At 46.9% G+C, this 12,129-nt stretch overlaps 1 protein-coding gene across 3 annotated transcripts; it reads right to left on the reverse strand.

Moving 5' to 3' along the window:
- Positions 1-2,538: 2,538 nt before the first annotated feature.
- Positions 2,539-11,795, reverse strand: VGlut (Vesicular glutamate transporter). Of its 3 annotated transcripts, none has more exons than XM_011141507.2 (9): positions 11,683-11,795; positions 9,028-9,160; positions 8,393-8,613; positions 7,983-8,302; positions 6,530-6,704; positions 6,171-6,463; positions 5,696-6,076; positions 5,150-5,359; positions 2,539-5,002 (listed from the first exon to the last, which is right to left on the reverse strand). In XM_011141507.2, exons 2-9 carry the CDS (start codon positions 9,099-9,101, stop codon positions 4,751-4,753), a joined length of 1,926 nt encoding a protein of 641 aa, XP_011139809.1. In that variant the 5' UTR covers positions 9,102-9,160; positions 11,683-11,795; the 3' UTR covers positions 2,539-4,750. The 3 variants fall into 3 exon arrangements, with proteins under 3 accessions (XP_011139809.1, XP_025159671.1, XP_025159672.1); XM_025303886.1 differs by lacking the exon at positions 11,683-11,795 and adding an exon at positions 11,424-11,676; XM_025303887.1 differs by lacking the exon at positions 11,683-11,795 and adding an exon at positions 9,424-10,519.
- Between the last annotated feature and the right edge of the window lie 334 nt (positions 11,796-12,129).

Below are 12,129 nucleotides of genomic sequence, written 5' to 3' on the forward strand. Positions count from 1 at the left end.
CGGGAACACGAGACGCGATACTTTTGCCGATACACGCGTACTTTACACGGTTCTACGCGAGTATATCGGTACATCTGTATCGCATTAAAAAGGTCTCGCATTAAATTGACTAATTTTGTGGATCTTCGGCCAACGGAAAGTTTTCCGGCTACTCGACTCGTAAGCTCGCGCACAGGGTTGCACTACGACGTCGCCGTTTAGCTGCGATGTGCGTGTGTGTTTCGTTCGCATTACGTATATGAGTGTCATCCAAATTTCGCATCGGACAGTCGGATCGAAGAATTTCGACAGCGTCGCTTCCAATTTCCGATATCGCGGAAACACGCGAGGATAATCTCCGCAATTGCCTCCTCTCTGCCGCGATTTATTTGCACGCAATATATTTTTCTCTCCATCCTAATGTTTTGGCATTGATGTGTCTATCTTCGAGAGCATCCCTCCTCCTCCTCCCCTTATACTATCGAAAATCGAAAGCAGTCGAAATTTGTCAGTTCGAGAATCCAATTCTTACTGTTGTTCGTCCGCGAAATCCGGCGCGAAATCCATCTCATGATTTCTACTCTGCTTCCTTGTAGACGTTCCGTTTGCCTTCGATCGCGCATACCTATATGTGTGTGTGTGTGTGTGTGTGTATGCGAGCGGTCGTAAATAACATACATATATATTTATATGTATACAATGAAAATCGAGTATTCGTGTGTATATGTGTATGTATCTTGTATATAGATCGTATATGTATGCAAATATATACGTATGTATACGAAATACATCTAGACAATGTATAATATACTGCTTCTTTTTTTTTCCCTAATATTTCGATCTTACTTCGACTTCTGTAAATTCACTTTCACGATTTTTGTCTACTTAATAGCTTATCGGTACTTTCTTACTGTACTTTCAATTTGTTATCACTTTTTTTTCCTTTACGAATACTTTCATACGTTTCAAGTTTTAAGCCGCTACGTGGGCATTGTCCGAATGTCCGTCTTCGAATTGAGAGAACTCGCGCGAGAATGTTTCCATTCGGGATCCAGTTTTGTACTCGCGAGCGCGAACGCGATCTACGAACGTCTCGCTTTGCGATCTCCCGAGCGATTAGCGCATTGTCTCCCGATGAAGATTAACGAAGAATCAGTTGATAGCCGCGTCTTCCTTCTTTTTGTTTGTCTGCGTTTCTCGTATTCACTAGAGCAGCGTGGTATCCATACGACACAGATACCTTACGATTGCGCTCGTATTGCGCGAATTTTCCCGATATCCGAATGTCTCGTGACGGTCCTGGACTTTTGAATCTTCATTGACGTCGTTACTTTCTGCTCAGTGTGAAATAATGCATAACGTAATAAGAAAATTTATCCTATTATTTAGGACGGTACCATCTTGATACCATCATTGATACAACATCGTCTTCAAACGATTATTTAGATTATCCAGAATATTGGATTTTGCAAGACACTTGGCTACGGAAAATCTACAATTTAAGATATTTCCCTCGGATATCTATGTCGTATCGACAACGTCGTTATCGCGAATTTAATTGTACTATATCGAAGTGTGCATGAAGACGTCACGCGTCTTCATGTATACAGGGTGGTCCGGAACAAGTTTCTGTCCTTGGAATGGACATGTTCTTGTACGAATTCTAAAACGAATTCTTTTCCTCTTGCAAAAAATGTTATCCAAAATTTAGTTTTTGAGCTATAAAGGTAAGTAATTTGTCTATCACGAATCAGTTATTAAAGGGATAACTCATCGCCAGACGTAGGCAGTGACGTAGTTGTGACGCGCTTGACGCGATAAACTTATCGATTCATGTGATAACATTGTACGTATCATTTTTATATTTTTCGTTAATGATCCGATACGTGTCATATCGAGTGACGCAAAGAAGATCTGAGAAGCCGACACGCGTTTCTCTTCTACGCAGACCTGCATGATCGCACAGCGAAATGCAATAGTTGATTGCGGCGATGTTGTCCGGCATGATGGGATTAATGTGATCGTCAAGCAGCAAAGACCGATCATAATAATGAATGAAGTGTTTCAAATTGGCAGGATAAGTAGGATATGATTATAATTAGTAATAATACTGAAAAGTGGCGTTTAAAAAAGAAGGAAGGTGATTCTGTTGTTTACTGTTTGATGACAGCGCTATCACAAAGTTAGAAACCGTACTCTGTGATAATCTGATAGAGAGTGCGACCGATGAAAGTATGTTAACTACTGTTCTCTTCAACTTTGTCTGCCACGAGGAGGAAGGAAAATTCACAATTCACGATCGAATCGAATGTAAAATTGAAAATAAAACTAATCGCGCGCAAACTGATGGTAAAAGCTGTCATTCTTAAAAAAAAAGAATATCTTTACAACAAAGGAGTACAAATTCGTCGTCGGTTTTCTTAAAGGCAAGAATATCTTAGACTTTCCAAATCCAGTGATTAACGCTCTGTCTTTCTCGCTTGTATTTGCAAAGTTTATTTTGGAAATGTGCTCGCGTAATATCAAATATTTTATCCTCCTAATAATGTTACGTTATAATCATATCCCGCTGATTTAAAACATTCTTCATTCGTTATTACGATCGCATTAATCTTTGCTGCTTAATAATCAATTTATTCATGCTAGACAACATCGCCATCGACTATCTTATTTCGTTGTGCAATCATACGCGTTTGCGTAGGAGAGAAACGCGTGTCGGCCTCACACAGACCTCTCTCGCGGCACTCGATATGATATGTACAATCATTAACGGAAGCTATAAAAACGATATGTATAATGTTATCACATTCATCGATAAGCTCGTCGCATTAAGCGCCCAAGCTTGACGAGGTGAGTTTCTTATGCTGCGTCCTTGCCTATCTCCTATATCTGACTCAAAAGTGAGGCAAACTACTTGCCTTTATAACTCAAAAACTGATCTTCGGATAATACTTTGCAAGAGGAGAAATCGTCTTAGAATTCGTTGGAGAATGTGTCATTTCAAGGACAGGGAACCCTGTTCCGGATCACCCTGTATAACTTTAATTTCGACGAACATCTCATGTCGACTCGCATGACTCTTCCCCTGTCTCCTCCTACTCACCGTCTCTTCCTTTATTGCTATGTTTCTATTATTTCATGTAAATAAATAATCGAGCCCCACCCCAAGAAGTATCGGAATACCTAAAAGATAAAGAAATACCTAAAAGTTTCAGCGATTGAGCTATGTCACGCGCACCGAGGCCTCACGATTGCTATCTGTCAAACCTCGCCTTGTTTAATTATTGTCCGCGTAGAATTATTGTCTGCGAAGGTTTGAACGTTATTGTCGCCTTCGGGACATACCTCGATCTAGTCGCTGACACGCAGCATTCTACAACTAACCGATCGATTAATTAATTCCTCTTGCAGGAAGGACGTCCGCAAATATTGCATACGCGGGTATATCGCGTGAATTCTAATGAAAGATAACGGGGTAAAGTTCGGGTTAAAGTTTTAAAGAATCCCTTGGACTATCGATGTAAAAGACGTATTGATTCTCCTTTAAATTGACGAAGTATCCTCCTCGTCAAATGTCCCTGCCTACAAACGGAGTTTCGATATAACGCGCGGCGTAATCAACGAAGCTTCGACTTCACGATATACGCTTCAGTCTCGGAGCTTTCGCAAAATATAAGTAGAGTCGCGGCTAATTGTAAGATCCATTATCAAGAGTATTTTTCGGTGCGACCGGCCGCTCATCGCGTTTGCTTTCAGAGATGAGGATTCGTTGAGAAGCGGAACTCGCGACGAAGGAGTAACCAAACGAGAAGGGAAACGATCCTTAGACATGTGTTTAGGCACGACTGAAGAGCGTGGACTTATTGTCGTTCTCCAACGTGGCGGGCCACGTGTGTACGGCCCCGGGCCTCGTTTTTATCACAAAACTGTTGTAAAAAATATGACGGGCGACAGATCTCGCTCTGGATCTTACGAGATGATCCCGTCTGCTGATTTCGTCGATCGAGTGACTCGCGTGGCCATTCACAGCGCCATTCTCTGCACTCTTAGGTATTACGCGCAACGGAAATTTCGTGTTACCCTTCTCCCCTCCCCCCCCCACCTCCGCAGGCGGGGTTGTTTGCAGATATTCACCGAGAATCCTCAACGTGAAACTTAGAGATGTGCACGAACGTTTAAGTGCTTGCGCCCCCGATTCGTTGAATCCCGAATCATGCTTGATATTCGATATTTTCATTTATACTCTTACGCGCGAACCTCAGATATGCCACAATCAGACGCGCTGGAAGGCGACTCGGCCGACACCCCTCAGGTGGTCTCAACATATCAAAGACATATCTAATGTGTATAACAATCGGTGGTGTATCTTTGAAAGTCTCGTCTATCAAACGAGACTTTTTACCTCGATCCTTTGTCGGCTGATAAGACTAAACGAAAGATAGGATAGCGCAATGTTCCGAATCGGATTAAACTTTCACCTCGTTTTCTTTAACAAGGAGTGTAAGACGTTTTCAAAGACTTTTCCCTCTTCCTTTCTCTCTCTCTCTCTCTCTCTCTCTTCCTCTCAAGGGAAATAAAACCATGCTCTCTACTGTGTGACGAACTTTGCGATCTCTGCGGCCTGCAATTAAGTGAGCCTCATTAACGAAGACGTGGCATGTCTGAGGAACTGACAGCTTGATGGCTAATGATACAAACGACCTACATCCTCCGGAGAGCAGCCTGCCTGCCTTCCGCGGATCCGATCGATCTATCCGGAAGTCAACCACTCTCAATTCCACTGTTGATTGTGCACGACGTCGTGCGTGTAGTCGTCCGTTGCTGGCGGCTGCACGAGAGTCGCGCTGACGTCGCTGGCGAACGGATTCGTCGAGTGGAACGGATTGTTGCCGCTGGTCTCCGTCGAGCCGTAGCTTATCACGGGAGTTTTGTCCTGGCGTGCGTACAGGTGGTTCTCGGTCGGCGCTGGCTGCTCGTAATTGTTCCAGTTGTCGTTGGCGGACCCTTCGAGGGACGGCTGTTTCTGCAACGAAAGGAAACGGTTCACTCCGCCCTTTCGTCTCTTTCGATCATGGATGGAACCAACCTTAAATTCTACTTCTGATGCCTCAGCGGCGTCATGGCGGCGAGTAACGATATTTCCTCGCGAATACAAATTGGGCACACTTACTATAAACTCGGATTGCATGGTCTTCGGCGGCGGGGGGACGGGCGGCTTCGCCTGGCTGAATTCGTCCATCGGATTCCAGGACTTCTGCTCCTCCAGCGTGGGATCAGCCCAGGGTTGCAACTCGCCGGAGCAGAAGATCGCGTAAAACGTCACTCCGAAGATATGCACGCAGGCGGCTATGATGAAAACGTTCCGCCAGCTTTGAGCGTCCTGCGCCGAATGTGTTTAATCCTTTATCTATGCTCTGTTCTTGCTTACGTATTCAGTTGAAATAGAATGCACTGTACGCATAAATTGTAATCTCAGAAATCACATCATCTCCGCGTCGATGGCATTGGTTGCGTTCGGCGGAGAAAGCTAGTTGCTTCACAACTGTTGTAAAATTCGCGAGTCCAATTGGCGTATGCTCTTAAATTTGGCTGAATCCAAAAGCATGCGCGTGAATCAGATTCACGAATTTTACAACAATTGCAGAGCAGCTTCCTCCGCCGAACGTAGTTCCATTGTTAACCAATATAGGTCTAATTTGCTTCTTCGTCGTTGTACCTTCTTCTCCGTGATTCCGTCCACGAAGAAGGGGACCAGAAGGCCGGCGATGGTACCGATCCCGTTGGACATGCCCATCAAAATACTGGCGTATCTGGGCGCGATGTCCAGGTGATTCACGTTAAAGCCGGAGATGGCGAAGCCGCTACACGCGACGCCGATCGCGAGGGCGAACGTAGCCGCGGCCCCGTTCTTCGACGTGGTCGCGTGAGCCACCACCAGGAAGAAGAGCGCCTCCATGCCGAAGCCACCGCAATTGAAGACCTTCCTGACATTCGTCGTCGACATGATACCGTGTTTGCGAAGGTAATCCGCCAGCAGACCGCCGCAGGGCACGATCATCGTCATCAGCAGGTGCGGCAGCGAGCCGATGACTCCGGTCTGTCGAAATGCGTTACGCAGCGGGCGTGAACAGCGTGTTGTCAAGCATCGAAATCGCAGGGCATCGAATGTTCTTATCAGCGGATCTCATTACCTCGACGAGGGGCATGCCGAAAGACTCGTGCATGAAACGCGGCTGGAAGAGCACCAGCAGGTAGAAGTTCCAGGACCTGCAGAAGTTCGCGACGATGATGGCGTACACGGGCATCGACGTGAGGAACTTCCGCCAGGGGGTGGTAGCCAGCGTGGGCACGGGCCATTGCGCTTGCCCTTGGCCGAGCGAGTCCTCGATGTAGCGCAGCTCGCGAGCCGAGATGCTGGGGTGCTTCGCCGGCTTCTCGAACGCCAGCCACAGCCAGAAGCAGTACCAAATCAAGCCGCACACGCCTGTGAACACGACGCCGAGGCTGCGTCGATATCCTGAATCCTCGTGGTCGCGAAGTCGGTACTTACCGTAGAAGTAGAACGACGCGGTCCAGCCGAACCAGGCGCTCAGGTAACCCGAGAGCGGCATTCCTATCACCATCGCGGCGTACGAGCCGCAGAACGCCAAAGTGGCCAAGCGTGATCTCTCCAAAGGCGGCGCCCAGTACTTCCAGATACCGTGACACGCCGGATACGTGACACCCTGCGGGGGGCATCAAGGTCCACCAAGGTTATTATAGCGACGAGCACTCGAGAAAAAGTATTCTATTTGTCAAGTGATTTCTCCCATAGTTTCATATTCTAAGGCTTTTACAGGGAAAGGATTCCTCTTTCGATAAAGCGATTAAAGTGAACAATTCATCTGAAATTTATTAGATTAGATTATTCTAACTGTTTTCCTCTTATTTCAAGAGAATTTCCTCTCGTATCAATTAATTTTCCTCTTATACGAAGAGGAATACGTTGATTTTTGAATGTCGGCTTCTTTTGTTCAGTTACTCTACCTCTCCAGATACGAATATACGAAAAAAATAATCAGTATGCTCTCATAGGTCAGAATATTTGGAATGCTTTTTACAAGAGGTATGTGTGTTGCTGTAATATATAACAAAGATAATTTACTCATATTTGGTCAAATATAGTTTATAATCTATTGCAAGAAGTTGAATAATATATTCTTTCTTTTAACTACGTTTCATACAACTGATTATGATGAACATCTATAGTATCTATGAGGTCCAACAAACAAAATTGATTGGAAATTTATTTGTTACATTATGTATTGTTGACCTTATTTCATTCGTGCCTACTTATTGTAGAACTGGAGCCAGAAATAAATCTATATATTTATATATATATATATATATATATATATATATTACTTTTCGCTGTACATTATAATAATTTTTTTCAAATTAAGCAGTATGGCAGTGTAAGAATAAATAATAATTCTCTTGAAAAAAGACTAAATAATCTGTGTGTAAGAGGGAATTTATATTAAAATCAATAAAATTTGCATTATACTAATTTTAAGACTAATGTGTTTATAATATTTCCCTCTTAATTTTAGAGGAATCCTCTTGAGGCCATACATAAGAGCCATAAAATCCCCTAAAATTTTGATGATTCCGTTTGTCCGTTGAAATTACTTTTTTGCGGGTGAGCGCGTACTCGCTCGTAACGATCGGCTGCGCTGCAAATTTGAGCGTGTCATTTTGACACGCGTAAGCGTGTAATTGGCCGAAACTTTCGTCGCACGTTTCGTATTGTCTTAAGTCGCATTTGACACGTTTAAAAACACGTTAAATGTGTAAACGTCATTGAACACGTTTAAGAGAATCAAATGACGTGACTCGAGAAACGCGCGAAGGCAGCTTCAGCCAATTACACGCTTATGCGCGTCGAAATGACACATTCGGAGCTTGCAGCGTGCAATCGGCCGCGGCGAACGACATTCGGCGTCGCACCACCGGCTACGCACCTCGACCAATCCCTTCAGCACTTGCACGCACATGTCGACGATGGGGTCTATGTTCAGCGCGCCTGGCACCAGGAGATTCAGAAAGGAGGATATCGCGATGGCCGTGCCGAAGATTTTGTTCGCGGGATACAAAGACGCCAAGAAGCCTCCAGGTACTTGTGTGACCAGATAACCCCAGAAGAAGGACGAGTCGAGGGCGCTCTCCATACCGACCGTCCAGTTGAACTTGATGCTGCTGTTTTCGCCCTCTCTCGTGCTGTTCTTCATCGCCAGCTTCGCCATCCCCATATTACACCGCATGCCGAACGAGATGATGAAGCCTGCGAAGGTGCGGATGAACACATGCGATGTCGATTGGTCGGACGCGAATCGCGACTTCGCGGCTGCTTCATGCTCGATCATCGTCTTACCTACGCAGGCCAGAGTCGCGATGGTGTACCTCTTCGAGAGGCATGGGCACTCCGGCATGCAATAAGTGTCGATGTGCCGCAACGGTGGCCTCTCCGGCTCCGGCAGCGACTCGAACGACGCCTGCCTGCTGTATCCTCTCTCATCCTCGAAGCCCTTGTTGTCCTTGCTACCCTCGCGCGGCCCTTCGAACTCCTCGTAACCGGCGTTGCTTCTTCTGAACCTGCGGAATTACCATGCTGTGTCGAAAGGTCCTCACGCCCGAGTAACTTTTGCTGTTGCTTATTCTACTCTCTTCGGTCATCTCGCTTATCCGAATATCCTCTCGGTCATTTTCTCATTACTTCGTCCGACTCTACAAAATGAGTTAGTTGCCTTGCTTCAATTAAATCGCGTTCGCGATCAACGTGAGCCAACGTGATGTGGATAACGACACATTGATTGCATTCGTAATTTTGCAAAAGTAATACGGTAATTCTCTGCGTAATTAGTTATCTCTCTGTACCGTCTGACGATGCAGAGAATACGCACGATGGGAAACATGTCGTCTCTGTCTGTGACGATTCAATTTTACTCCGCGACGTTTAACGTGCCCTAAACATTTAACTAATACGTTACGAACAACGCGCAACGTTACCCGGATAATTTCAGCGATGCTTTGGTCTTGAAGGAGTCAAAGGCCACAAGACCCGCCGCTGCGAATCCGGACATTTTCCAATTATTGGAGTTGCTCCGGGATTTCGTGTAATTGCGGTGTTAATTGGCAGCCCCTGCAGCAAAGGAAGCCCCGTCAGTCTTCGTCGTTAAACTCGCGAGGATTGCGTAGAAATTGTGTAAAAATTGTGTAAAATCGTTCGATTTGTTCGATCGCGATCGCGTTAACGCGATCGCGATCGAACGAGCGACGTCGAGAGATTCGAGATTCCGCGTTTTATTCGGCGGCGCCACGCGGTATCTCCCGAGGAGAGACTTCCCTTTCGTCTATCTGCAGCACCCGTTCGTTCGCGCTATATCTATATAGAGCATCCCTTACAGAACGGCACAGGGGCGACCGTGGCAGGAGTGTTTATTTGGAGTGGCAGTCTCTCCACCCCTAATCCCCGAACTCTCGAGGGAGCATCTTCGGAGGGTGGAAAACTGTGAGAAGAAACGTTATAGCGCCGGCCGTACACCGAGATCATATTTTTCACTTAAAGTTTCTCGGCGGCGTATCTCGCTTAAATCGCGAGATCTTAATCGGGTCTGTCTCTAATCAAGACGTAGCACGCTGCGCCGACGGAAAATATCGCGGACTTCAGCACCACCTTCGCCGCCCTCACGGGGTGAGAAAATTAAATGCGACAGGCGCAGCCTCTCCGCTAAGTCGAATCACACAAATTGCGAAATTGCGTATAAAAAGTATTTTTCGCATTTCTCCTTGCTCTCTTTCGTGCTCTCTCGCTTTGGACAAATTCGATGTCACTCATTCGTAGCGTTTTCCTCTCTGGTTACGCGCAGAATTTCATCCGTACTTTCGCGCTTTCTCACGCTTTCCTCACGCTAAACAGCTGTCTTTTTGCCGCTCGTGTTACTATTTTCGCTCTGCAAGAGTGACGGTCTTGTTAGATAATAATCGTCCATCGTGGTTGCACGACGAAGCGTGCGGCCTGCAAAAATCGTTACGGGGGTACTGCGCCGATCATAAAGAGGCGCATCGCAGGACAATAGCTCTCGGATATTAAAACGGCACGTGACAGACAAAAGGCACAAAATGCACAATACGTGTTGACGAATTGGGGTGGAATGACGAGTATGGGACATGCTGACTCAACTTAATGGACATCGAACGGCCCGATGAAGATCTCGTTTCCTGCATCGTGTGTAACCTCCCTCGTGTTTCTGATTGATAAGAATAAATGTTGGAGAGAGAGAGAGAGAGAGAGAGAGAGACGAGGCGCGGAATCGTAAGAAACGTTCTGAATTTCTGCACGTCCGTTTAAGGAAAAACTCGAGTCACCTTCTCGAATGATAATTGCACGAAGAGCGTGTAGAAAGTAGCGGAACATGTATCAACACGTCGTGCGGTTAACGTATCCAGGAAATGAAAGGAAACGTTTTCTTCTTCTTCTTCTTTATAGAAATATGCGAGAAAAATAATACAAGTACTGACAAATAACAAAATATTGAGAAACAGCATCGCGGCAGAAACGAAGTCCGTCCCAACGAGGAACAAAAGGCGCTAATAGAGGTAGAATCCGCCAGTGATGTACAAAGAGAGTTTTAATCAAAGCAGATTTATGCGGAGGAAACCTAATTCGCAGCTAATCGACGCGCGAATGGCGCAAACGAGCGTTGTGACATCCCGCAGCCTCGGGCACTCACGCGCAGTCCAAGTCGAGATAAACTTATTATGACAGCGTCGTAGAGAAAGCGTCGCAGAAGCATCGATATCCAGTGGGACCAGTTACCGAGTCTCAGCGACGAGTTTCACACGTCTGAAAATCACAGCCGTCACTAATGAAGAGCTTCCGCGAGCTTTTCAGGAGAACGTCACGGTCTTTCTCACATCGCGGGAGAGAACACACAGAATGACATTGATACATGACGTGTGCTCGGGTCACTCTTAAAATTGCACGAACGAATTGCACACCACTCTCTGCGGCTCACCACTCGTGCCAGAATTTCCGAAATGAAATCTTTTCCGGCGAAGATGAAGGCCACGAAGAGAAGTTGCCTTCCAAGTTCCCTCGGCGACGAAAGAGGCGAGTGGTCGGGGGACGAGTTTATCATCACTGTGTTTCCTTCGTTTTGATCGAATTTCCAACCTCGTGAATCCTTCTTTCGAATCCAACCAAGAGCGGCGAAAGACCAGAGAGAGAGAGAGAGAGAGAGAGAGAGAGAGAGAGAGAGAGAGAGAGAGAGAGAGAGAGAGAGAGAGAGAGAAGAACCACTTTCGGACGTTCGAAATTTTCAACGTAAATCTCCGCGTCGTCGATGCACTCGAGAACGTACGAGCAAGAATTTCACTTGGCGATCTATACTTGGCGGCCGTACCGAAATCTCAAAGCCAACCCCCGTCATTTCACCACTGAAAAGAGAACGAGTCTCGTCAGCACTCGGTGGCCCTCCGCTCGAGGTCCTTTCCTCTTCGGGAGGCGCGTATCGCGCGAGTCTCGGCCTGGATTTCGACCGCGAGCAAAATGGAATCGCGAGCAGTGGGATCGTTATTCGCGATTCTCTTGATACTCGTGAGTTATCATCGCGCGGCCGGAAGAGGAAAACGCGGCGATTTCGGAGGACTCGCGGGACTCACCAATAATTAAGTCCAGATACAGTTACGTGCGGACTGGGTAACTGTAGCGCGGGGTACGCGACGGAGAACGTCGTCGACGTCGCCTGACGTCGTCGTCGTCGTCGTCGTCGTCGTCGACGGCGGCGGCGGCGGCGGCGGCGGTAGCGGCGGCGGCGGCGGTGGTGGCGGCGCGTGGGTGGTAGCGGCGGCGGCGGCGGCGGCAGCGGCGGCGGCAGCAACAAAGTTGACTTCTGGTCACGGCGTCAGCGCATCCCGGCGCGACCACGCGATTGGACTAGCTGTGCGACGCATCGATATCACTGGCCAATCGACGGTGCTGGCAACCCCCTTCGGATCGACTTCAGGCGGAGCTTCCTACACCCCGGGCGAAAGTTTTGCAACAACAAAACGGCACGCAGGAAAAACGATCGCGAGAGACACCGTTAACATTATTAACCTGTTAAGCGC

This window comes from Harpegnathos saltator, unplaced genomic scaffold (genome assembly GCF_003227715.2).
Source record: "Harpegnathos saltator strain DR-91 unplaced genomic scaffold, Hsal_v8.6 scaffold58, whole genome shotgun sequence".
Taxonomy (NCBI): Eukaryota; Metazoa; Arthropoda; class Insecta; order Hymenoptera; family Formicidae; genus Harpegnathos; species Harpegnathos saltator.